The 27,424-nt window shown below is 44.0% G+C and overlaps 2 protein-coding genes and 1 long non-coding RNA gene across 4 annotated transcripts in view; 1 reads left to right on the forward strand and 2 right to left on the reverse strand.

Annotated features, from left to right (window-relative positions):
• Positions 1–877: 877 nt before the first annotated feature.
• Positions 878–17,660, reverse strand: LRRC14B (leucine rich repeat containing 14B). Of its 2 annotated transcripts, none has more exons than XM_079950997.1 (2): positions 16,600–17,660; positions 878–3,814 (listed from the first exon to the last, which is right to left on the reverse strand). In XM_079950997.1, exons 1-2 carry the CDS (start codon positions 17,568–17,570, stop codon positions 3,460–3,462), a joined length of 1,326 nt encoding a protein of 441 aa, XP_079807123.1. In that variant the 5' UTR covers positions 17,571–17,660; the 3' UTR covers positions 878–3,459. The 2 variants fall into 2 exon arrangements, with proteins under 2 accessions (XP_079807123.1, XP_079807122.1); XM_079950996.1 differs by lacking the exon at positions 878–3,814 and adding an exon at positions 12,805–13,528 and having other exon boundaries at positions 16,600–17,637.
• On the forward strand, positions 17,547–17,979 carry LOC307201700. The gene is made up of 2 exons (XR_013832744.1): positions 17,547–17,626; positions 17,874–17,979. It is a non-coding gene; the product is annotated as an uncharacterized lncRNA (long non-coding RNA).
• A 4,754-nt stretch (positions 17,980–22,733) lies between these two features.
• The window catches only part of PLEKHG4B (pleckstrin homology and RhoGEF domain containing G4B), a 67,574-nt gene continuing 62,883 nt past the window's right edge, over positions 22,734–27,424 (reverse strand). Inside the window, exons 21-23 of the mRNA XM_079950197.1 lie at positions 25,961–26,230; positions 25,109–25,323; positions 22,734–22,994 (exon numbers count right to left, since the gene is read on the reverse strand). Of these exons, the coding sequence (XP_079806323.1) occupies positions 22,971–22,994; positions 25,109–25,323; positions 25,961–26,230 (509 nt within the window). The 3' untranslated portion in view covers positions 22,734–22,970. The remainder of the gene's footprint in view (positions 22,995–25,108; positions 25,324–25,960; positions 26,231–27,424) is intronic.

The raw sequence follows: 27,424 nt of genomic DNA on the forward strand, positions 1-27,424 counted from the left end.
CTCTCGTGAGACTTGAGAAATGCTTTATTGACAGGCAAAGTTTGGCCAAGGGGTCTACTGGGCATCACCAGAATACTTGATCTACAAGTCAAGGTGACTACAAATTATCCTTGTTCAACTCCAAAACCCTTGGCTTGTGGTATACATATTACATGTTGAAGAATAAGGCTAAGATTCTTTATCTAGCCATCTCTCAGTAACATGTATAAATCAATGCCTGCATGCTTAATTAGATTATGATGGAAATCAGTTGCACTTGCCTTGCATTAAACAGCTACAGTGAGAAGAAATGGGCACAACCCGCAAGCATCCCATGATGGTGGCAAAGACAGGCACCACTTCCTGCCTTTTAGGACTTGTTGTGTACAAATGAGTTATCTTTCTCTCCTTGCGGCATCTTTCTAAGCATCAGAGCTGTGGCTCTCATTTCCGCTCTGCTCCAGGTTCTTTACTCTTGTGCTTCCTTCTTGATGTTCTGCAAGGATTATCTTTGTCTGTATCTCCGGTTTAATTATTGTGCAAGTTTCCTTTTACTGCAGTTCCTCTGAGTCCTTTTAGCTTCATCCACCAAGCACAGGGCGTTCCTTCTCCCTCCTTCCCTCCTGACCATGTTTTTGTTTAGAGTGTGAGGCAGTTGTCAGGGACTTGGTATATTTTTGTGCATGTTCTGGACCTTGTCTATTTTAGTATATCTTTCTGAACAATAACTGACAGCTCTCTGAAAGAAACAGGAATCTGGCAGAAGAAAGGGCCCGGCCCTATATATTGTTGAAAGTAAACAGGCTCCAAAGTTCTTAGGGAGCTCAGGGTTCGCTCTCCCTCTCTCTCTTTTGCTCCTTTGTACTTTTCTCTGAGAGGGTTCTGTCCCAAATTTTGCCAAGGGACTGGGCTCTCTGGGCACCAGAGGAGACGGGTACTTGACACCCATCAATGATTTTGTAACCACATCCTAAGTAATTTGCCTCTGAAGCCAACTAAGGACAAATTCTCAAAAGTGGAACTTCTTTCTTTTACTTTTACAAATGTTGCCTTCTGCTGTGCTGCTCTAAGAGGGGCTTTTGATGCGCTCAAAACAAGCCCTTTGTTGACCTAGGTCTTGGGGAAAATGGAAGCAGAGAGGGAGTTTAATGTGGAAGGATTCTGTAGAGAAAGGGGTTAACAGAGAGAAGACCTTGGATCTTAATCTGGGCTCTCATAACCATAGAGCCAGTCCTAAAAAAAGATAGCAATTCTTTTTTTTCTTTTTTTTTGTCCTGTCCAGAGCCTTCTGGATGCCTAATCTTCAAGCGTGTATATGTGTACTGCCATGCATTTGACATATATATGACTTTCAGAAATCCAACTGATTAATTAGTACATTGGTGCTTTTCCATGCCAGGATAAGCTTGTATCAATTACCCTACCAGAAGAAAAATGACAGTCCAACCATCACTTCTTCTCATATAAGATGTGGTTCTTTTACCAATGAATCAGATACTGGTTGGCATGTGGTAATCAGAAAGCCGTTTTTATGGTGATTTAAAGCACAAATCTAATCCTACAACAGGGAGTTCTCAGGTGATGTTTATTATTTGTAAGCATATGGTCGTCAAAAGCATAATGAAATCAAGCATTTCATGGAAATAAATACTATTAAAAGTTCCTGTATATGTTTTGAATGTTCCAAAGTCTATGAGCCATAATGCTTAGAGACATCATCTTACAGATATAACTCCATTCAAAATGACTTAACTCCATTCTTATCTTCACTGCAGACTGTATCTTCAGTATTTGCCAGTTCATTCAAATATAACACAGTTTCAACCTCAAAACATCCTCATTCATCCAGCTCCATCAGTAAAAACAGCAATTCCCAGTTCAGATATACACAATTCACCAGCTGCCCTCATATAGATTTCTCTGCAATGTTAAAGAGCTTGTTTGATCCCTGGTCTTTCAGCTTTTACCTCATGAGACAGTGGCTGAGGTTCCTTATCCACAGGCCCTCCCTCCCTCCGTCATTTTTAACATCTACCTTCAAATTAAAAAATGCTTTCAAATAGCCATTTATCATGGTTAAAGTTATTCACAGTCATGCATTATTCAGAAACGAGATAAAATAAAATGGGATTTATTTGGAACAAAATAAAAGAAAATAAAAGAAGATGGGATTTATTTGGAAGCAAATTATATTTTTAGCTAAAACACTTCAGCACTTTGATGAGTAAGTGGTATATAACTCCTGTTAAATAAATATATTTAAAAGTGCTATTGAGTTCCATGAGGCTTAATCATGGAAATGTGTAGAGGATTGCAGCTTGCATCTGCATGCTGGCTCACATTACGCTTCAGACCTACCACCCATTGTTGCAAAAACTCACAATTTTTTGTTGTACTCTAACCCTGGTGGTTGTAAAGCATATAATGCAATAGAAGGGAACAAAATAAAATAACAATCATCTAAAAATGCTAAATATATCTAATGACTGAGGAATCATCATGTTTTTGCTTGGTTTATTTGACAACCCAGATGCCAGACAATCCCTAGTGTAAACTAGAGAAGTTGCAAATATGCTGTTATTTATACTGTTGGCCACTGTAATGGATCTCTTGTAACAGTCCCCTTTCATCGGCTGCACCCTTAGTCTATGTTTGGCCTCTATACTGGGGCATCTCCTTAGGACTGCTTTAACCTTTGCATCTCATTTTCTTGTATATACCCTAGGCTCCACAGCCTAATTTTTTGTATATCACAGAATCTTTCTATTTCCAAGCCATCATCCCATGCTGCGTTGATAATGTCATCATCCCACTATGCTTTCTGTTCATATTTCAGCACTCTTTCAGCTTGGATAATGATCAGTTCTGTATTTTTTTTGGTAGGAAACCCTTCGGGGATAATGCACACAGTGCTGTGTTTTCTCCGATAGGCCCGCCACTTTCCAAAAGCACCCAGAGATGTGAAGAGTGTTGAAGGAACCAGCAGTTGCAGAGCACCAGCCAAACATTTTCCTCAAATGCATCAGCCAGTTTAGAATGTTGGCAAAGCACAGAGCTGGATTGCCATGTGAACCACTTTAGTCGCTAGATGCAAACTTCCTCCTAGCCCTAACATTTGGATCCCCATTTTTTTTCAGGATCTATGCATAACACTACTTCTAATGTTTATTTACGTGATCCAGCAAAGGAGGACCAAACATGAACACAGCCTTCAACACATGGAACAAATCTGTATCATGATGCTCATAGAGTCCCCATTGAATTGTTTGGATTAGTTTTGATGCGCTCAGGGTCCACATTCTCACTGGGTCACTCATGACTAGGTCAGGGCTAGACCAGGACCCCTGTGGAAGGAACTCTTAAAGGTAACTGGGTTCTAACACTGAGATTGAGTGTGGCAGTCCTAGCACTATGTAATGTTTTTAAAGCCACAAGCTAGAAAGTAATTTGAAAACCCCAGCTAGGATGCTACAAAAGCAATTAATGCATTGATGGGCACCAGATATTTTGTTGGGGTAGAAGGCTGGAAACCTGGAAACCTGGTTTGGTGGACTGAGGACCTTTTGCCATTTGTCTGATTGCCTCTTTTTCAGAAGCAGAGCCATTTCTGGTTTGACATCCTTCAGATGCATAATTATGTTTGCTTGCTAATTTGCTTGGTTTAAACAAGGGTACAGGAAGCACATTCTTGTAGGGGAGGTGGTACACTTTCATCTTTTCTCCCAGTCTGCCCATCTGTATCTTCAAGCTGGGAGATCTCTGCACAAGAATGGTGTCCTGGTGTTGTTTTTCATATTTCTCATGGCGGAAGCTATTCCATTCCAGCAACGTTGTCCTGTGGAGAATGTAATTCCAGACTAAACAAGAATACATTTTCACAGTGCAGGTTAGTGACTGTCAACATTCCCTGGATCAGAAACACACGGAGCCCTTTTTAAATTATCTTATACATTGTTTTTACCTTTACTCTCTTAGGCTATCCTTTCCTTTTTCCTGTTTCCTTTCCTGTTACATTTTCTCTGAAAGATGGCAATGATGTTACTAGTACAACTCACCTTTGGCAAGCTTGTGACCTAATGGTGGGTTGCAGTCTTCCAGCAGTTACAACTTGTGAGGAAAATGTCAGTGGTACAGAACGGGGGTGGGGGCTAACATTTTGAGGCTAAGGGCTGCATTGACCAATGGTCAACCCTCCCAAGGTCCACATGTCAAAGTGACTGTAATCAATAATTGTATGCATGTATGTGTAGACAGATTATACACACACACACACACAGAGAGAGAGAGAGAGAGAGAGAGAGAGAGAGAAAGAGAGAGAGAGAGATACCCCACACATATAATGGGTGTGTGTGTTGAGAGGTCACAAAACTGCTCAGCATCACAGGATCAGAATAGGGGGTCCGTGAGAGTTGTTAATTTTTGTGTAAAAAATTGACAGATTTGGGATAGACACAAATCTTTTGGTATCAAAGTATCACAAATGGAGTACCTATGAATAATGTTTTAACATCATCATCATCATCATCATCATCATCATTATTCAAAATGGACAAAATTGAGGGGGGAAGCCTTGGATGCAGTCAACAAATAAATATATGCTGCTGCTGCTGTTGTTGCTGCCATCTAAATAAAGTTGGCGGGATTAAAAGGTAAAGGTACCCCTGCCCGTACGGGCCAGTCTTGACAGACTCTGGGGTTGTGCGCCCATCTCACTCAAGAGGCCGGGGGCCAGCGCTGTCCGGAGACACTTCCGGGTCACGTGGCCAGCGTGACATCGCTGCTCTGGCGAGCCAGAGCCGCACACGGAAACGCCGTTTACCTTCCCGCTGGTAAGCGGTCCCTATTTATCTACTTGCACCCGGAGGTGCTTTCGAACTGCTAGGTTGGCGGGCGCTGGGACCGAGCAGCGGGAGCGCACCCCGCCGCAGGGATTCGAACTGCCGACCTTTCGATCGGCAAGTCCTAGGCGCTGAGGCTTTAACCCACAGCGCCACCTGCGTCCTTTGGCGGGATTAGGAGGACCCAAAAAACCATAGTGTCACAGCAGGAGACCCCAGGAGCACTCAGTGCTTTAAAAAAATACATAATAATAATAATGACATCTTTTAATTGAAGTTTTTTGAAGGCCCTTAGCATCATGGCTTCACAGCAGGAACCCATAGAAGCAATCAATTTTTAAAAAACGTTGTTACATGATGTGGGGGTGCCCATTGCTCAGAGCAGTGGAAAGATAATAGAGAAGGCCATGATATAGAGCAGTTGCAGGCATTCTTCTATGAAACTCACTTCAGTCTGGGTTCAGACTTGGTTGTGGGACTAAATCAGCCTTGGTTGCCCTGATGGATGACCTTTTATCAGGAGAAGGACAAGGGGAGTCAACCTGGCACAGTCTCTCCATGCCTTTTGATACAATTGACCATGGCATCCCCCTGGACCAGCTTTGTGGGGGCACCATTTTATGGTAGTTCCAATCCTACATGCAAGGTCAATTCTTCAGTCCCCTGCCATCTGTGTTACAGGGTGCCACAGGGCACTATTATGTCCCCAGTGCTATTTAACACCTCTTTGGAAGCTCTTGGGAGCTGTCACAAGGAAATTTGGAGCAAAGTGTCATTAATTATGCTGATGCAGGCTCTAGAGCAGGGTCTGGGTGCAGTAGTGGCTGGATGAGGGCCAATATACTGCACGTTTAACAAGGAGTAGGCAACCAAAGGCCCGGGGGCAGAATGTGGCCCAATTGCCTTCTCAATTCGGCCTCTGGGAATCAGCGTGTTTTTACATGAGTAGAATGTGTCCTTTTATTTAAAATGCATCTCTGGGTTTTTTGTGGGGCATAGGAATGCATTCACCCCCCCCCCCCAAATAGTCCAGTCCATGGTCTGAGAGATGATGGACTGGCCCATGGCTGAAAAAGGTTGCCGACCCCTGATTTAAACCCTATCAAGATGAAGGCCCTCTGGGTGAGTTCCCTGTTCTGGATGGAGGTGCATTCCCTCTGAAGGAACTGGTGCTCAAGTCCTGGATCCATTTTTATTTTTATTTTGTCACAAGGCACATGTGGCCTCAGTGGCTTAGGAGTGCTCTTGAGCATCACCAGCAGGTAAAACAGCTACAGCTGCTCCGAAGCTAAGATTAGGTGGCCCCTGTTTTCCTGGCATTGGTGACCACAGGACTGGATTATTGCAATGTGCTCTATCTGGGGCTTCCCTTGGGCTTTGTCTGGAAGCTGCAGAAGCTGCAGCTGGCGCAGAATGCAGCGGCTGGTTGTTGACACATTAACCCTGCATAATGTCTCTGCTGAGAGAGCTGCCAATATACTACAAGAACAATTCAAGGTTTTGCTTTTAGTTTCAGCATTTTAAACCCCAAGAACATGGGACCAGGTTAGCTATATCCCTGGTCAGCAACTGCACTTCTTTGATGGGGCACCGCTGCTCTTAGCTTGTACCAGAAACTGGACATTTGATGTTGCAGCTCCAATACTCTGGAATCAATTGCAAAATTTGGCAGGGGCCCAGCATCTTGATGTTTACATGGCTACTAAAGATGCTTTCATTTAAGAAGGTCTTCTCTGAAACATGGCCCCAGTCATTGTCTATTAACTGCATAATTTTTGTTATTGTAGTAAAGGTAAAGGTAAAGGTAAAGGTAAAGGTAAAGGTAAAGGTAAAGGTAAAGGTAAAGGTAAAGGTAAAGGTACCCCTGCCCGTACGGGCCAGTCTTGACAGACTCTGGGGTTGTGCGCCCATCTCACTTAAGAGGCCAGGGGCCAGCGCTGTCCGGAGACACTTCCGGGTCACGTGGCCAGCGTGACAAAGCTGCATCTGGAGAGCCAGAGCCGCACACGGAAACGCCGTTTACCTTCCCGCTGGTAAGCGGTCCCTATTTATCTACTTGCACCCGGAGGTGCTTTCGAACTGCTAGGTTGGCAGGCGCTGGGACCGAGCAGCGGGAGCGCACCCCGCCGCAGGGATTCGAACCGCCGACCTTTCGATCGGCAAGCCCTAGGCGCTGAGGCTTTAACCCACAGTGCCACCTGCGTCCCCCTATTGTTATTGTAGTACATTGCACAAATAGCTGCTTCCTGTCTCACCTATCTGATCTGACACAGGAGAACTCTATTTGCTAATTTTGATTCCAACTTTGCAAAAATTACTAAAAATTGAAAGTCAGTGAAAGTGTGACCACCTATTTCCTTGGCTGCTAGTTTAGAGTTACCTGGCTCTTAACACTGTCTAATTAAGCAGGAGCTGTAGTCAAATGCATTAATTTGTTTTCATTTTAAAAAATCATTTAAGACTGTTTTCTGGGGGAAAGTCATTTCTCCTGCTTCTCCCCAGTAAAAAAGTAAATGATGCTTCACAAACAGCTTCATTCCTGGACGACTCATTAGTTTCTTCCTTCAGATCTTTGGAAAAAACTGAATCAATTGCTAAGAGAAGCAACACAAATTCTGCCAGGTTTATCTTCACTAGAAAGATTAAACCATCTCTAAATTCTTAACTATAAAATCATAATGTTAAATTATCACTGAATGTTTAATGCCATGCATTAAGGTCCTGCTCCACACCCTTTTCCTTCCTCACCCTCCCTAGTTGCTACTCAGTTTGATTTTAGTACAAAAAAGTTGAAATATACTGATAAACCCTAGGAAAAAAACACATCAAACCCATTGTATATCAAAAAATGTTATATCCATAAAGTAAGATAATGCTTAAAAAGTACAATAATGATGGGCTTATACCTCTCTTGCCGCCTTACTTCCATAGTCAGATCCTCCCAAAGCATAGAGAAACTTTCCTTCTTGGCAACATTTCTCTCTTCTACATCACAGTTAAGAATGTTGACTTGTAGCGTATCAGGGCTACTTAGCAAAGGAGTCCGCATTGCAAAAAATGTATTTTATCACAATGGATAATCCAAATGCTTTCTTGATTAAAGGCTCAACTTGCTTAATTTTTTGATCTCTGTTTTGTTATGTGAGTTCAGTTCAGATTACCACTGCTTAAGTATTTTGGTGCTCCTATTTTTATGTTCATGAATCACTTGGGGGATGATATGATGGATAAACTGGCAAGCAGAATCCTCTGAAGCATTTAGAATCTGTGCTGGATGCTAAAGTCTTTCAGTAACTTACTGAAAAGGGACATGACATGTGGTTCAGGACTACTTGACTGACACCTACGTTTTTGCTGTGCAGTCTGGAGTTTTCAACATCCAATCCAGACTACTTGGCAGGCATGAAAACAGGACAACCATGGTTAGCTGAATTAACTTCTGGAGCAATGCATTATGCATAATAATTGCTTCCACATATAGCTCTGGTGGCAATAGTGCTTTATTCACGAAGCAGAATCAATAATTGCTTCCTATAATTCAGGCTATATACCATTATAGAAGCCATTGCCCATAAAATTATACAGCAAAAAACAGTCTAGTAAAACTTATAAACAATCGAAACAGACACTCCTCAAAATGGAATGGACTCCCTTGGAAGGTGGTAGACTCTCTTTCCGTGGAAGGTTTTAAAGCAGAAGCTGGAGGGCTGTCAGGAATTCTTTAGTTGTGATTCCTGCATTGCAGAGGTTCCTAGAATCCTAGAATTGCAGAATTGGAAGCGATTCTGAGGATCATCTAGTCCAACCCCCTGCTAGATAAGGAACCTGTGGTCCTCCAGATGATGCTGAACTACAACTCCCATCACCCCAGGCCAAGGGTATCAACTGAATTTTTTGGTCTAGTATACTGTATGTGGATTGGGTCCCCTGCTTCACTCAGAAATGGAGATATTTTTGTCATATGCAAATTTATACCATCTTTTGCAGGTGTGGTTGGGGTACCAAAAAAACAAATCAGGGTCATTCAACGGTATTAAGATGTCTGACAGACAGAATATCAACATGTTAATCTTTCTCCATAATTGTAGTTCCATACTAGAAAAGGCTTACCCTGTTTAATATCTGTCTGCTACCTAGCTGTTAAAGGCATAAGAGCATTTTGGAGCATGATCCATGAAGAAATAAAGAAAGTACTAAGAATATCATACAGTAAAAGGCCAGAGGCATTCCTTTTAGGAATTTTAAATGATGATATTCCAAAAGACAAAACTAAATTTTTCTTATATGCAATGTCTGCAGCAAGAATCCTGGTGGCTAAGTATTGGAAAGGGAATCAGTTACCCACTAGGGGAGAGTGATTATTTTAGCTTTCAGAATATTTAGAATTAGCCAAATTGACAGATATAATAAGACAAAACCAAAAAGTGAAGTGAAAAAGGAATGGGAGTGTCTAAATGAATACCTTAAAAGCCAGGGTTAGAGGACAGAAATCTGGCTGAGTCTGGAATAACCTTGTGAAGTGAAAGGATAAGAAAGAGGGATTTATATCTAGATGCTAGGATAGAGGTGATAAGGAAAACAGGAAGACACAATGAGAGGTAAAGGAGGTGCTGTGGGACTGGTGGAAGTCAATGTTTGTTTTTCTTTTTAGTGTTTATATTATTCACTTGTAAGAAATGGATTTGGTGTTTTTTTAAATGTTGGTTTTTGTGTTTTGTGTATTGTTATTTTTCAATATTTTTGTGTTGTTGTGTGGAAAATACTATTTTTTTTTTAAAGCATAAGAGCCCTGCTCTCCTCCAATGCCAACCCTAAACCATGCAAAGAAGTAAAGTTTCATGAGCTGTACTTGTAAATGAGTTATGCCACTGGTCTTTCATCAGCTGATCTTAGGGCTGGCAGTACTCCAATAATACAAGACCAGGTGTAGTATTTCAGATGGAGGGGGGCAAATGTCATTTAAGATTTATAGCAATTTTGTTCAGCTGCTCATGCTGCGATAAATTCAACATTTAAGTACCATATTTTTTGCTCTATAAGACTCACTTTTTCCCTCCTAAAAAGTAAGGGGAAATGTGTGTGCGTCTTATGGAGCGAATGCAGGCTGCGCAGCTATCACAGAAGCCAGAACAGCAAGAGGGATTGCTGCTTTCACTGCGCAGCGATCCCTCTTGCTGTTCTGGCTTCTGAGATTCAGAATATTTTTTTCTTGTTTTCCTCCTCCAAAAACTAGGTGCGTCTTGTGGTCTCGTGCGTCTTATAGAGCAAAAAATACGGTAGTTAAAAAGCAAGCAGTGCTCCACTTGTTGTGTTGTGGTTATTTATTAACACATTTTTGTAAACCACTCTGAGGGATTGGGGGTTTTATTTTACAATCAAGTGCTATAAAATTTTTATGAAATCAATTAAGTAAATAAACAATGCATATATATTTTTCCTATGAAGACCTTCACAGGTGCGGGGTTAGCAACCACTACCCTAAATGGAGCAACTGCTGCTGACTTCAATCAAGGAGGAGAAGAGTGGAAACAACACAATAAACTGAAATGCTAGAAATTCAGCAATGGTTTGATGCCACGTTTCAAAAGTATCCTCTCAGTTAACAATGTATGCCAATAACTCAGGAGGCCCTCAGTGAGGGTCTAATTCTGCACATACCTATAAATTCACCGCTGCTTCTTCCTTCCTTCCTTCCAGTCCTAGAGATTCCTTTTTCCTCCCCAAGCAGATATAGTCAAGATATAGTCTGTTGTGGCGCCTACTGTAGGCCTGGGCAACTTGTGACCCATTATTTACAGTGGCCCATTTAGGGGCAGCTCATCCCATTTCACCACTTGAGGCAAAATGAGAATTGCTGCTTTCCCCTGCTGCTTCTGCCACTGCCGCTATACCTGCTGCTCTGCCTGCCCTGCTGCCTCCACTGCTGGCGTAGAAGTGGTGCCAATTTTGGGCGAGATCTTGTATGCTCTGCAAGATCTTGTGGGATTTTTAACACAGTTGCAGGTGATACTGGCACTGCTTCAGCGCTGGCTGTGGGGCAAGCAGGGCACACGGGGGTTGCTGCCTTAGGGGTTTCTGTCACCTGGCAGCTGCCTCAGTCTACCTAATGGCAGACCCAGCTTTGGGTCCAGTAGAGAAATCTCACCTGTTTGTTGCCTGGGACTACAAAAGCAGGTTTCTTGACTCCTACCTGGTCAATGGGCTGCATTTCGATTGACAGCACCCAAATTGTGCTGGCAGCAGCAGTCTGCTACTGGGTGTGATTGTGGGTGGGTAGAAATTTGAATTTATTCTGCTCCTATATCTGTCATCTGGCAAGTTAAGCAACCTTTTAAAACTCTTATTATTGCCAATGAACTAAACTTTTGAATCCTTTTTTAAAAACAAACAATTAAAATATTCTGGAAGGTTCTCTGTGTTACCTAAGGGATACAGGCTGGAAAATAGGTCAAATGCCACAAGTGTGACCAGACTGACCTTTCCATGAGTAAAGCTGACAGACAGATGCTTCTAAGTTTAGACAGAGTGTTCTGTGTTTTCTTCTTGTATTATCCATATCATTCAGATTAATGTGATTTTTCTTTCAATTTAAATATTATTATATTAGAACAGTCTGGCCTCTTCTGTTTTACAAAATATGTATTTGTGCTAGCTTGCTTGTATTTTTACTTTTATCCCTGTTTATCAGCTTGCAGTGCAATCCTGACCTAGACATGGCAGCGATTGAGACATGGGTAGTGGGGTGAAGCCATGCTAAGGGAAATCTGACCAGTTGAATTTCTGCCAGTCATACACCTGTAAAAATGCAGAGCACCAGCCCTTTTACAGGGGAAAATGGCAAAGATAAAGCAAAATTAAAAATTACAATATTTTCATTTTTTCAAGTACATTTTTTAAAAAGACACCTCAGTTTTTTGGAGCTAAAATTCACTTCATCGGATGCATAATTCTTGGTAATTCCTGATATCTTATGGAATAATGCATTTTCCAGCCTCTAAAATGCTGCTAGAGAATTGTTTCATTTCTGCTGTTAGCTTAGCCTTGGATAGTTAGCTACCCATTATCAAAGGATTGAAAGGATACCAGAGTAATGTACCTAACACCACAAAGTGAGTCAGTGACAGGAGGATTTCACAGTTAAGTCTCCAGGTCCTCTCTCAGGTGTGCTTGTTTTCTAGATGACTACATGGAGGTTGTGGCCAATGGGCTCACTGGGAAGAAAATATGCAGACAATATTCTACCCAAAGGGAGATGCAGCCTAAACGGTTTAGCTATTATTAGCACCACCAACTCCTCCTCACAAACCACAACCTCCTCTCATGAACAGGAACTATAAGCATTTGCGGTGGACAAGGTGATCTATTGAAGGCTACAAGCCATGAGAGTTATGCTCTGCCACAACAGCTAAAGGCAGCAATGCTTCTGAAGGCCAGTTGATGGAAACCACTGGAAAGGAGAAGGCTCTTCTCCTCAGATCCAGCTTGCAGGGTGCTGAATGAGAGGGGCCATTGGTGTCATCCAGCAGGCTCCTCTCACGTTCTTAAGCATCAGAAACAAATGGCATGAGCATGTATAAAGTTCACCTGCCTCACCAATGAAGAACCCTCTGTATTTAATAAGGTTTCAAGTTGTCGCTCCATATACTGGGCTGCAACCCTTCATGTACAAAGCACACCCACTGAGGAAAAGAACAACTTGATGCTTTGTATGGCGATATGTAGTCATTCCTTTCAGATGAAACAGGTGATGGTGTGTGGAAGGTTAGTGGGTTGTACATCATGGGTATAACAATTGCCCACCCCATAAGTAAATCAATAAAAACACTTAACCAAAGGAGGTTCTGTCCTCCCTCAACATAAAGCCTCCCCCCCCACCCTTCCCCCATAAATCCTGGCTACTCCCATGTTGCACATCCTCCTTCACTTCACTAGGCTTGCTCAGGAGACTACCATGGTAGCAGAACATACCCTAAATGTGTTATCTAAATTATTTCAATAAACGAATGCTTTTATTTGATTAATGGATTTGAGTAGCACTGTTTGGTTCAGCAGGTTTCTTCAGACTTCAGTTCATCTCCTGAAGAGCCTTGTTGAAGCTTTCTAGGGCATCCCTGAAAGACTTCAGCAAAGTGGCTCCGAGCTCATTGCCCGTTTCCTGTATTGCTGCATCATATCCCCCAAAGATGGGCGTAGAGGCCTTTATGTCCTCTCTCTTCGCCTGCAGTAAAATCATGTTAAGTTCCTCGGCGATTCTCTCATATTTCTGGTGATCAAATTTCGAAAGATCAGCTTCACCAATTGGGTAACTGATGTCATTTGCATAACAGTCTCTTGGGACTGGGAATTCAATGTATCTGAGTCTTGGAAAATCAATGAAAATGTTGAAAAGGCATTTCAATGCTCGAGAAGATAGAGGATTTCCAAGAAATTTCAGCTCCTCTAGTTTCCGACAGGGGACCAACCCCAAAATCAGCATGTTTATGTGAGTGTCCTGAATGTTGCATTCCTCAAGGACGAGACTCTTCAGTGTGTAGGAGGAACGGTTCAGAAGTTTGAAGAAGGTGGATGGGTAAAGGTCAGCTACGTCATGGCCGCTGATGTCAAGGACTTCCAGGGAGCCGGAATGAAGGCTGTTGGCTAAATAGGCCATGTCCACGTGGTTTAAAGAGCAGTTGGAAACATCCAGCACTTTCAGCGGGGTTTTCAGTGGGCTGGAAAGTTAAATATTAAAACAAAGTAAACAATTACATAATTCAGTTGCATTGGGTACTTAATAGGTTTATGAACGATGAGTGCAAGTGCATCATGATGGATGGAGGACATATTGTTGATTTCAGTGGGACTTGTTCACGGAAAAATAAGAGGAAGGATTATAGCCACAGTTGAGCATGGATACAAAATTATGGACTTGAAAGATATCTCCAAACCTTTGGCACTGAGCTAGGCTAGGCTATTCCTAAGCCACCCTTAATTGTTTAGTCAACAGATTAAAACAACAGGATCAAATCAAAATATCTCCTTCAAACAACAAGAGAAACCAGTGGGGGGGGCAGTAAACCAGAACCAAGCTGCTGGGGGAGTTGGGGTTGGGAGGAGACCTTCTTCTAACACTATGAATCATTTAGAAAATTAATGCCCAATCATCTCTCAGCTAAACCTGCACCCACTTTGAAAGGTAAAACCCCCTGGCTGAGGGGAGGAGGTACCTCATTGTGGCTCAGGTCAGGTGCCCAAATGCCTTAGGGGAGACCCTGATGTTGAGAATGAATAAAGACTATGTGTCAGAGCTGCCTCCAGGTCCCAGCTCACAGAGGACCAACGCTAGGCTGTAGTTATGTACAAAAGTCTTTATTGAGGTTCAGTTTCCATTTTAAAGCCGCAGTGCGCAGCTCTACGTCTCGACCTTAGACCGGCGAAGTCCCGTCTGAGTCTCCGCCCCTTCCACACCAGTTTAAGACTCTCGCCTTGCTCCACCTCTTCCTAAATTCCTTTCTCCTCTGGGCCCTCCTGCCCGCTAAGGTTTCATCCTTCCTGGACTCCTCTGACGCTGACCCTGATGATTCTTCCCCCTCCTTCCGGCGGGCTTTAGGACCTGGTTCCCTATCCGGGCTACCTTCTGTGCCGCTCGCCTGCGCGCGCGCCCAGCCTGCAACTTTCCTCTTGACCGTTCCCTCGCTCTCCGATGGAGGCGTGGCCACCCCTGACTCCTCTTCTCTCGCTGGTGGTGAATATGTGGGCTCTGATACCTGGGACTCCTCCCCCCCACTACGCTCTGGTGGGGAAGCTGGTCCTGATTTCCAACTGCTGCTCTGGGAGTCCCCGCTGGCCCCTTGTTTCTGGGGTGTCCCCCTTGGGTCCCCCCTTGCCCTGCCCATCGGCGCCCCCTTCTGTGAATCTTCCGATTCGCTGGAGAGGCTCACGGAATCTATTGGGCTGCTGTCATCCTCTCCTACGCTGCACTCGGATTGCTCCCCCTCACTCTCCATCTCCTCTCCTCCCTGCGCTCCCGCTGAGTCCCTGACACTATGTGTTTTGCGTATCCAAAGTATTTTGTAAATGACACACAGTACATTTTAGTGGCAGGAGACATATGCACAAATTCCCTTGAAACTGTTCCATATGTGAAACACAAAACATTTTGTGTACAAGCCACTACTCCATGTTCCCCTGAAAGCAGGGCACCATTTGTTCAGTGGTGTGGCAGCTTTGGGTGGCCGGAAGAGACGGTTTCCGCCTTTCTGGTGGTCTCTTACGAGATCCCACAGGAGGATGCAGGGCTCAGGTGGGCTGTCCACCTGGAAACTTAAAAGCCTCCATTGCCCATCAGCTGTGGCCACCAATTTCCTTCCCTTTTCTCCTGCAGTAATAGCGCTTTTCTGGACTCTTGGGTCACTTGTTGTCAGGGCTGGAAAGGAATTTTACTCTCAACCAAACTTGGCTCTGGATTGGGAGGTTCTTATCATTCCCTGATTTCCAGCGTCATTCTCCATTAAAAAAATAATAATGTAAAGGACCCCAGTCGTGAACGACTCTGGGGTAGCGGCGCTCATCTGCTTTACTGGCCAAGGGAGACGACGTTTGTCCAGAGACAGTTTTTCCAGGTCATGTGACCAGCTTGACTAAGCCACTTCTGGCGAACCAGAGCAGTGCACGGAAACAACGTTTACCTTCCTGCTGGAGCAGTACCTATTTATCTACTTGCGCTTTGACATGCTTTCGAACTGCTAGGTTGGCAGGAGCAGGGACCGAACAACAGGAGCTCACCCCGTCGCAGGGATTAGAACCGCCGACCTTCTGATCAGCAAGCCCTAGGCTCTGTGGTTTAGAACACAGCACCACCCGCCCCTTGTTCTCCATTAGGTGTCTGTAATTGTATCACTACTTTGAGCAAAATGGCATTCAGCAGCATGAAACATAAAGGGGGATCCCCATTAGGGGGTGGGGCAGGCAATGCACAAGCCACGCTCCTAGCTTAGAAGGGCCCCAGCCTTGTGCCAGTTCTCCCCACCCCACCCCCACCCCCAGTTGCCTTGTTGGCCTGCACCAAATTAAGATACAACATCGTTCAGTGATGTGTGGCTGCATTGGGTGCTCCCCGAACAATTGAAATAACTTTCCAACAGCAAGGGTTGAGTGGAAGGGGCTCTAGTCCTTATGCCACTTGCCTTGCCACCCCTGATTATTGTTGCTGCTGGCATCCCCCTCTCTCAAAAGACAATGAACATGTTTCATCCCACCAAAGTGTGTGTGCTGTTGTGATTCCTGCCACTCCCATGAGGCGTATAATGCAACCGCTCTACAGAGAGCAAGGTGGGGTTTTTTTGCTAGTATTATTCTTCAAGTGGTTCTCTGATTTTTTTTTTTTTGGGGGGGGGAATGTGGCCTCTCTGCTCAGAGCAATTTGTTTCCAGAAAATGTGAGGGCAATGTGCCCTGAAAGGTTGGTTAAAAACCTTTTAAACAAATTTAAAAATAATGTCGGAGCCTAAAACCACCAAGAATGGCACTGGCACCCACATTTGCAAATATTTATTTTGCAGCAAAAAAAGTACGTCATTGGGGACTCCAGATGATGTCAGGTTCAATTCCTGAATCTCCAGTTAGATGGGATACAGGTCAGTCCTCCCTTTGGGACTTACTAGACAGAGTAGACAATGCTAGATTAGATAAGCATCAGCATGACAATAGAAGAACGCTTCATATGCTTTCCCTTTTTAATATGTTACATATTAGTCATAAATATTGTCTCAATTGCGTCACCAGCAAGATCTGGAGCACATTACCTGAGTAGTTTACGTATCCTTCCCGTGAGTGTGGAAAATGCTAGGCTCAGCTCAGTCAGTTGAGTCATCTGGCTTAACTTTTCTCCAATTCCTACAAGAATAGCCTCATCCTCTGGGGTGAACCTTCGTACATCAAACGTCCTAGCTGGGAGTGTGAGCGACGTCAGATGAGGAAAGTGGACGTTATTAAAGAGCATGTGCAAATGTTCCATTTCCAACCGAACATTGTGGACTATTTCAAATTTGAGCAGCAAAGAGGGATCTGTAAGCTTTATGATGTAGAAGAGCTTCCGCAGGGCTAGGTTGTCCACTCGGAAGGATGCACAGCGAATTTTTAGTGGGCAATGGCACCTCATAAGCAAGGCCTGGACAAGCAGCTCATAACTTCTTTCAGTAACAAAGACATCAGTAAGAACGTCAACTGAAATCTCAAACACATCTGGATTGAACTTCAGCCTTTGCATTTCAACAAGCAGATCATAGCAGATCTTCGACAGCAGCTCTGTCCTGGCCCAGCGTCCCATTGTTTTCCTACAGTTACAGAGCTGAACTTCAACATCCTTTAGGCCTGTTAAGTCCACCACTTTGAGTCTCTTTGCATATGGAGATGAACAATTCAGCACATAGTCTCGGAGGCCAGTTAGGCAGCTGGTCAAGCACACGGAGCAGACTCTGCTACTGATGTCTTCCTGGTGGTCTATTGTCTTCCCCAACAGTTTTCCAATGTTAAGTTCCTTCAGTGGCCAGTTTGCCACCAAATCGTGAAGAACTTCCCCTTGTTCCTGTAAGTAACTTGCCTTAAAAAGAAGAGGGAAAAGGTTGTGTGCAACACTGCCAAGATTTCCTTTTATCAGCTCTGTATTGGATACCAAAGCCCCAGCACTCAGGAACCGCAGAGAGTGCATTGCTGCCTTTTGATTCCTTCTGTTATACTGGATCTGCTCTAACAGAGGTTCTCTCTTGCTTGTCATTCTCTATTTTTAGCTGCAGCTGCTGCTGAAGGGCGTATGTGACATGGATTTGGAAGGTGAGAGGAGCAGTCATCTGCTGACCTGGTTACTATTTTGGTATCAGACACTTATTTGACACCTCTTTTTAATTGTCCAACTTTTATTAATTGACAAATTGTGTTAGTCTGTTGCACTGTAAACAAAAGTGTATTGTCATACCTCAAAGACCACAGAATACAATGTAGTCTGAAGTTCATTGATATGATCCAGTGTGTTCAGTTGTAAATGATAAGTTGTAACAACTGATGTTCGTTTGTTTTCTAGGTCTGCCCTGTGGTACATAATTCACCTTGTTGATCTATTTGCTTGTTTTCATTTTGTAGGGTGAGTATGGTAGTCTGAGGGATGCCTGATTAAAACTCAATCCTGAGTTGTGATTTTTTTCTTTGATGAGTCTAAACAAATGCAGCCATGAACAATGAATTTTGTGGTGTGTTCTGGGTGGAAGCTGGAAATATGGCAGTATGTGTATTGGTCAATAGGTTTCCTGTGTAAGGTGATGCTTATAGGTCTGCTATAAGCTTGCACAATAGGGTGCTGAATGAACCTCTTTGGTGGACTGGTCATTGAAGTTTTGATGGAAGTGCTCAAGTGTCTCTTGCCTGAGTCCAGATGATAGTGGTGCCACCAATGTATCTCACAGAGGTTGTGATGCTGTAAAGTCACGTCTCAGTTTCCTCTAAGCAGTCCAGCCTTCACTAACCTAGCTGGACAGATTGGCAAAGGTTGATGATGATGATGATGATTTCATTTCATTTCATTACTGAATCTGTTGACAACTTAGTGACGCTTCCAGTGCTGCTCATGCGCCTTTAAATGGCTTTGCTTCTATATGCAGGTCCCTCTGTCTGTAAAGGTAAAGGTAAAGGGACCCCTGACCATTAGGTCCAGTCGTGGCTGACTCTGGGGTTGCGGTGCTCATCTCGCTTTATTGGCCAAGGGAGCCGGCGTACAGCTTCCGGGTCATGTGGCCAGCATGACTAAGCCGCTTCTGGCAAACCAAAGCAGCGCACGGAAACGCTGTTTACCTTCCTGCCGGAGCGGTACCTATTTATCTACTTGCACTTTGACGTGCTTTCAAAATAAAGGGTGGCCCATAATGGGCATTCTAGGAGAGACTGCAGGGCTGGTTTGTGATTCACAAGGTTCCAGTGACAATATAAAAGTGGAGAGAGGACCTGCACATTATTCTTTGTATCACAGGTTCTGCAAAAGCTGGAAAGTTACTATTTCCAAAAAATGGAATCTTAGGATTATATTCGGTGTGTATGTGCTACCCCCCTTTCCCAGTTGCCAACACCCAATATTAGGACTGTAGTGATCACAAAATGATTATCTTCTTTTCCAATGTGCCTGTAATAAAAACAAACTTTCCTCTGAATTGTTTAGAATTTAAAAAAAACAAAAACTGGACAGCTTTTGAGGATTAATAGCTACTCTTCATGACTTAGATGTACCACTTGCTGTTTACACTTTCAACAATTTTTCATCCATATTTGTATGATGCATAAAGATAAAAAAATACGGGCCTGCTTGCGTTATCCTATGTAAAACCCTTCTGCTATATACCTGGTTATACCGAAGGTCCCCAGAGGTAGAGTTGCCAGACAAAAGTTTTTTTGTTGAGCTTTTTTAAAGTTCTGCCCAAAGTTGTTGAGCTTTCCTTGCAAGATCCCAAGGGGGGGGGCAAGCTATTTTAAAGGAAATTCACCACAACTTACACAACCAACATGGGCTGCCATACCTCCAGATTTTCCTGGACAATTCAGTGATTTCCACCCAGACAGTTTCTAATGGCCAAATTCCAGCTATGTCCGGGAAATTCCAGACGTATGGCAACCCTACCGAGAGGTGCCCCTGAGATATCCTTGAATTTGCCTATTTAAAAAACATCCTTCTACACAAGGTACAAATTCTATGAATTAGTTACACAGAAATGTTGTTTAAAAAAGAAAAGAAAAAAGGATCATGTACTAAATCAGTAAAGGATAATACAAATGTTTTATTTATTCTTCCATCTTTTAAAATATATCATACATGGCAATGTTTGACTAACAAAAATAAAACTACTTGAAGAGCATATGAACAATACTTAATACTTTTTTTATTTTGTTTGACATAAATTCTGTTCTCAAAGTATGTGGGTGTTCCCGAAAGGGGTCTAAGGGGGGCAGACACTCTCTAGGGGAGGTCCATGTCCTTCAAACACAGTTTGTGTGCCCTCTGATGGGGCAGGGAAACAAATGACCACACTCCTGAAGGCCAGAGCAACGTGGTCAAGCTGTGCTGAAAAAGCCATGGGTGAATGGAAAATGATATGAGTGTATAGCTGAAAACTTATAATTTATTTTTATTTTTTAATGAACAAGCCATGGGAGGCTCAGCTCTGAAATTCTGCTCCCTGCATATAGGGGGGCAAGTAACTTGGTCAGTGCAGGAAGACACCTCAAATGAAAGTGAAGACACATGAAATATATAAAGCGAAGTCACTGGAGATTCTTCCTGGGTTTTAAGTTGTGAGATGTACATTTCTTTTGGATCATATGCTGGGTCAGCCATTAGTCTTGCTCTTCCCCCCACCTTTCTCTCTATACCAGTGGTTCCCAATTAGCTAATTACTGAGGACCCCCTATTTTTAAAAAGCCAAGCCACAGACCCCCTACTTTTGAAAATTTTGATAACTCTATGGTAGTTGCCTCTGCAAAGCAATTTTCGAACAACATGTGGGGTAGCCCCAATAAGCAAAGGATTTTAGGTATGCTAAAAAACAGACGAGGGCTGAACGATATCTTGTTTTCAACATTGTGATATATCAGCAGCTAAACATCGTGATATCCCGATTTATAACAATGTCTGAAGCTGGAGATCAGGTGTGGGGATGAGGAAAGGACCAGTCACAGAGATCGGATGGGGGGGGGGAGAAGTAAAGTCACCTCCACTGCATGGCATGAGGGGGGGGGGGGGCTGGGGGGTAAATCAAGCCTTCATCAGTGGGGCAGCCAGCGAAGATGCACATCCACAGTGGCTGTTGTTGCTTTCCTGCTGACTGAGAAAAGCTGCTCCACCTCCGTACCAGGGGAAGGTAGTGCCACAGGGCCTTGAAGTGAGGGGGATCAGCTGCCCTGGTCTCCGTTAGCGTGAGGGAGGGCAGCTCAGATCATCAGTGTTATCCTCATGCAAGGAGTGATATAACACTGTGTATTGCCGGGTCAAAATCATTCTCACGGTGTGATTTCAAAAATGATTTTGGACAATATATTGAAAAGCCGCATAGTGCTAAAACAGACCATAAAATTTGTGATATTACCATGGAAAAATGACAAAATATTTGGGGGGAGGCAAGGGATGGTGCCATGGACCCCCTGATTGTGTTCCGCAGACCCTCACAGGTCCCTGGACCCCTAATTGGGAACCCCTGCTCTATACTGTAGTTCTGTAAGAAAAATTGTCATCATGATGCAATTTGCCTGGCAACCAGGCAGCCATGCCAACTGCAGTGTGACAACAGAATAGCAGGCAGGCAGGCAGATAGCAGCCAACCCAGGTGAGCTCCAGTGACATTTGTTGGGGGGGGGGGCTTTAGAGAGTGGGTTTGACACACCACTGCCTAAGATATTCCTCCATTAAATGTGACTGGAGCAATGTTTAAAGAAGGGTGGGAAGCACTTCAGATATTGGTCTGGCAAAGTGCTTTCTAAAGTGCCCATCCTTCTGTTAAACATTAGATTAGCTGTGAGGGAAGGGAGCAGGTGTTTGGGTTGAGCTGGGCAGCTGAGTGAGCGAGAAGTGGGAGGCAGAGTGGGTGAGGGGTATGGTCAAGTGCCAAGGGAGGGGATAGCCAGGGCTGGGGAGAGGAGTGCAAGACGGGTGGGGATTGGCAAGTGGAGCGAGCAGTGTGATGAGTTCGGGTGTCAGAGTTTGTGTGATCAAGGCACCCATGCTTCCTAGTTTTAGTGTTGTGTTAGAAATCACTCAATGTTTGAAGAGTTATACTGGAAGTCACTTAAAAGCTGGACTCAGCTTCCCCTGTTGAGTAGATCACTTGAGAGATGGGCCATTAACAGAGAACAAATATGACAGGGAGCTGGGCCATCAGCAAGACAAGAGGTGGGTGGAGTCCCGCCCTGAGTTTGTTCGTTGGAAGACAATGCCAGTGGTTTTTTTAGAAGGAAGTTTTAGGTTTTCAGTTGGCTGTGGTGTGATCAAGGGGGGGGGGTCAGTCTGTTAAATGGAACCCCTTCATCCTGGGCTCAGGCTGAATATATGTGTCAATGAAACCCAATATCTTAAAGACACCACAGTCTCCACTGTGCCTCATTTCCAAAGGAAATACAAACCCTGGGTAAGCGCCTTGACCCCTGGAATCTGGCACCACTTGGAGATTAGGGAGGTGTGTAACAATATGTGTGTGTGTGTGTTTGCTAAGTGCCATGTGAATTTTTATCTATTTATTCATTCACCTTATTGAAAGATGGAAACATTCTTGGCATAGTCCAAAACTGCTTCAGGGGTTGAGAAAGGGATATAGCTAGCTTTTGCTGCAAACTTGCAGAAGCCTTCTACCCTCAGGGTGAAGTTGGCCCCAGAGGGGACAAAGTAAGTTTGCATGTACTGAATATTGTGAGGGTGCTTTCACAGTGACTCTGTTACTCACATACAATTTTTTTACTTATCTTCATCCAGTTCTATGCACTCTTGTGTTAGAAAACTTCAAAATTCTGCACCAAGCATAGCTGTTTTCTGCACCCGGTATAAACTGTATTTGTATTTCCCGTGTTTCTGTGTTTTCAAAGCACAAGTGCTGATCTTTGTCAAAATGTGTTTGTGGTTGCCTGCAGCTTAATATCCAACTAGGCTGAAGGTGTTTGGACAGTTAGAAAACTTGTGCTATTGGACTTGTTAAAGTTCTTTTCTCAGCCTGGAATTTGCTCTGAAAATGTCTGAGAATCTCTACCGGAAAGAGCTACAGAAACTTATTTCTATTCTTACTATCAGAAATATTTCAATATTCTAACCACACTTGCTTTTAAATCTGGACTGTATGCTACTAAAAGTTTTTAAGAGTCTGCCATGAAAATGAGCAATTAATAATGCAGAACAATAAAATTAATATTTACAAACAAATCCAGCCACAATTTGTACATTTTTTACACAAAATACTTTCTGCATTTACAGGATTTCGAAAAATATAGTAACAACTAAATCTCACCAGGTATATACAAAAAAAGAGGTCAAAAGTAAAGGAGGGGAATCAAAACCAAACTTCCTAATACAAACAAGGATACATTTTCCCCCCTCAGAATAATGCCACCTGGACTCAGAGCTGCAGGTTCTGCGAGGTTCAAGTTTTAGAAATCCGTATTATGGATTCTGCACCAAATCATCCTGGAGAATGACAAAAGTTTGATTTTTTATTATTATTCAGAAGCAGTGAAAAGAACAAATATTTGTTTCTAAAAGTTTGGCTGCAATAAATTGTATACGATTGCTCAGATGAAATTAATTTGGAATAATCTGCAATATCTGGATTAACACTTTGTAAAATCTTTTTACTCCTAATTGTCTAAGCAATGGGCCCAACTGAACCTGTTTGTGGTGTAGAATTGCACACATGGATTTGGATGCCAGTAGCATGTCTGCTGCAGGGACGCAGGTGGCGCTGTGGGTTAAAGCCTCAGCGCCTAGGGCTTGCCGATCGGCGGTTCGAATCCCTGCGGCGGGGTGCGCTCCCGCTGCTCGGTCCCAGCGCCTGCCAACCTAGCAGTTCGAAAGCACCTCCGGGTGCAAGTAGATAAATAGGGACCGCTTACCAGCGGGAAGGTAAACGGCGTTTCCGTGTGCGGCTCTGGCTCGCCAGAGCAGCGATGTCACGCTGGCCACGTGACCCGGAAGTGTCTCCGGACAGCGCTGGCCCCTGGCCTCTTAAGTGAGATGGGCGCACAACCCCAGAGTCTGTCAAGACTGGCCCGTACGGGCAGGGGTACCTTTACCCTTTACCTTTACCTAGCATGTCTGCTTGGCCCCAAGACCCTTTTATGTCTGCAAAGGCCATCACCCCTGCTCTTCATGCAGGAGCACAAGGGTCGGGGTGGGGCTCAGTATGACGGATGTACCATCTGTTAAAATGTAGAGTTCTGTGAAGACTTCTGCACATGTACAGTGGTGCCCCGCAAGACGAACGCCTCGCAAGACGGAAAACCCACTAGACGAAAGGGTTTTCCGTTTTGGAGGCGCTTCGCAAAATGAATTTCCCTATGGGCTTGCTTCGCAAGACGAAAATGTCTTGCGAGTTCCTGCGGGATTTTTTCCCTTCTCCCCCCCCCCCTTTTCCTAAGCCCTAAGCTGCTTATCAGCTGATCCGCTGATAAGCTGCTTATCAGCTGATCCGCTAAAAGCTGCTAAACCGCTAATAGCGCTAATCCGCTAAGCTGTCAATGGGCCTGCTTCGCAAGACGAAAAAACCGCTATACGAAGAGCCTCACGGAATGGATTAATTTTGTCTTGCGAGGCAACACTGTATTGGATTTGGGCCGGTGAAATCTATTCCTATTTAGCCAAGGTCTTTGTCACGCTGTTTCTTCTCTGCGGAAGAAGCCTGGTTAATAACATCGCCCATCATTAACTCCGCTGTGTGGATGAATGAGACAGGGGCACTGAGGCTGCAGACCTATGTGCTATTTCCAAGGGGAAAGTCTCACTGAACGTAGTGGGACTGACTTCGGAAGAGGCATGCATGATGGAATTGCTCTGCTGAGGACCTCCAGTGCAAGGCAATCTGCCATCTGCTATGTCTGTTTCCAAATGCATACAATGTCAGCACTCTAGGGCTCTGGTCTTCAACTGGTGGGCCACGACGTACCAGGTCACAGCCTGATCTAAGGTGGGTTGCAAAAGCAGTATAAATTCATGTGGATTGTGCCCTCTTTCCCATGGGTTATGATTTTCATAACAAAACACCAGTACATTACTATTACGTTATATATGTGCTATACAGTACAGCCACTCAATATAATATCTGGACATAATGCTGCAAGAGAATCTCCCAAAAGCAATTTTTTGAGGATGGAGAGAGGGGGGGATTGTTTTCGTACACAATAAGGATCCCGCAATCTATTTGGATCAGCCAGGGATCTACTGGTAGATCACAATCTACTGGTTGGACATCCCTGCGTCTAGTTCAGCAATCCCTGAAGTACAGAAAAAGGAGCACTCAGCAGATGGAAGACTAAATTGGACAAACTGCTCTAAGTGCTGGTTTGCTTATTATATGTTTGGAAGCTCAAACTATGGTGAGAAAGTGGATGTGATGTCTTGATTGAGCCATAGTGTGAGATTTCTACAGCTGATGTTGGCATTTGAACACCCTCCAACACCAATGAAGTTGGAAAGGTAAGGAATATCTCCTGCCCTTAATACCATAAGTGGCAACTGAGTGATGCTGGTAAAACATCCTCACTCTCATTTCTATGTATTTACACCTACTGAAGGAAAACACTCACAGCAAGGACATACTGGCTGCTGGGCTTTGATCTGAGGTTCTTCTCTGAGAGGGCAGGAGATGTGCATTGCGATGCAGGCTTGGAACCAGGGCTTGAAGTGCCATCATCGAGAAATGTCTCCGCGAGGAGTGGGGAGAATCCAGCCTGTGCAGAACAGCTAAAACCACTTGAGCTTTCACCGGACGTGCACTGGGATGACTCTGAACTCTCTGTAACTACAGGAAGTAGGAAGGAAGAGACCATTGACATTAGAGGCTGCGGCCAGCCTATTGTTCAACAGGAATCCCAGCAACACAACTGAAAGAAAGTAAACTTACAATCTGTGATGTTTTCAAGATTATGGGTCTTTGTAAACTGTGCCAGCTGCACACTATACAAGGTACTCTTAGCCTGTACACAAACATTTGACTAATGAAATATATGTTGGCATTGTCAGGACGCAAATCTGTGCGAGTCTTGAACTGTTGACCTGAGGAACGCCAGGCAGGAACTGAGCCTGGACACCCATCACTTTGCTTTGGTCAAAGCAGGAAACTGCAAGGAGACTAGCCAGATTCCAAGGCATCTTGAGTGTATGCTTTTTAGCAACTGCTGAAGATATTCTTATTTAGACATGTCTAAGTCTATGCAGGTATCTAGAAGGTTTGTATGAATTTTAATTTGTTTTAATATATTCTACTAGGATTTTAACTTTTTTTGTATGTTTTAAATTATGGTTGTATTTTTTAGCGATAATTTTTTGTTTCATCTTTTTTGTAAAGTGCTTTGAGGGTTTTTCCTACAATCAAGCAGTATATAACTTTAATGAAATATAAATAAATTATGGGCCTTCTGGTATTGCAATGCACTCACTCATTGAGGGCTGGCTCCCAATGTCTTGTTCCAGCTCATCTTCCTCAATACAGGCTCTGACATCATATGACCAGTGGTAAAAAGGAGGTCCCACCAAGCCTGGGTGAGACGGGGCGGAATATATGTGCAGATTTAGCGAGCCCAGGATGGAAGAGGAGGACTGGCTGCTCGAGGAAGATGTGCTGCTGTTTGAGATGGTGGAGTGGGGCCTCTTAAACGGCGTAGAGTGGTCAAATGAAGAAACAGCTATTGAGGCACGGCTCCTTGACTCTGGCAAAACAAACAAAAATATATATATCTCAAGACCCATAAAGAGCCAAGTATATACAGTAAAAAGTTACGTCTAGAAAAGTTGTAGAGAAGAGCCATAACTCAGGGAGGTGGTGGTGGTGGGGTAGAGCAATTCCTTCAAGTGCAAAATATCCAAGTTCAATCCCTGGTTCAATCCTGTTGAAAGACTCTTCTGTAACTCTAAGGACCTTGCCTGATACCCTGGAGCACTGCCAATAAGCGTCTACAATCACTAGGCTAGATGGACCAATGGCCTGGCTTGATATAAAGCATATTTATATTTCAGAATGTTTCCAAGGATCCCAGAATTGGCGCAGCCTAGCCAAGCCTCGCACGGGACGCAGGTGGCGCTGTGGGTTAAAGCCTCAGCGCCTAGGACTTGCCGATCGAAAGGTCGGCGGTTCGAATCCCTGCGGCGGGGTGCGCTCCCGCTGCTCGGTCCCAGCGCCTGCCAACCTAGCAGTTCGAAAGCACCTCCAGGTGCAAGTAGATAAATAGGGACCGCTTACCAGCGGGAAGGTAAACGGCGTTTCCGTGTGCGGCTCTGGCTCGCCAGAGCAGCGATGTCACGCTGGCCACGTGACCCGGAAGTGTCTCCGGACAGCGCTGGCCCCTGGCCTCTTAAGTGAGATGGGCGCACAACCCCAGTCTGTCAAGACTGGCCCGTACGGGCAGGGGTACCTTTACCTTTACCTTTAGCCAAGCCTCTCTCACTCCACACAGAGGCTGCATTTGGAATGTTTGAAAATACTTCTTCCTTCTGTGTTTTTACAGGACCAAAATCACCATGGAATTGGTCTACTGTGGAGAATGTTAACGTGCTACACATCTTCTCAAATTGTGTGCCGCAAGATGCCTACTGGATCATGGATGCACACGAGGCTGGACCGAAGCCAATTCTGAAGGGCAGTTTGATGGCACATTTATTTATAGAGTCACCATCTTTTCCATTTGAAAACACCCTAAGTAGTGAATTGTCACTTGAGAATTTAAAGGCTTGTTATGTGAGACCAAGGCAAGCTGATGGTCTGCATGAGAAGAGAGGAGGAAGAATATGGAAGAATATTCACAGAAAGCGATCCTTTTGCTGCTCTGATTCTGACTCTGAAAGAGCCTAAAGGCTTGGGAGTGTCTTAGTGGAAATTTTGCTTTTCAAAAATCTGAGGGTCCCCT

This window comes from Podarcis cretensis, assembly GCF_951804945.1.
Source record: "Podarcis cretensis genome assembly, chromosome: 13".
Taxonomy (NCBI): Eukaryota; Metazoa; Chordata; class Lepidosauria; order Squamata; family Lacertidae; genus Podarcis; species Podarcis cretensis.

Excerpts from the sequence above, each read along its gene's own strand:
- LRRC14B (XM_079950996.1), bottom strand. The coding sequence starts at position 17,570 with ATGACAAGCAAGAGAGAACCTCTGTTAGAGCAGATCCAGTATAACAGA. Across the intron at positions 13,529-16,599 it reads AGGATACGTAAACTACTCAG|CCCACTGAAAACCCCGCTGA; the intron begins GTAATGTGCTCC and ends TTAACTTTCCAG.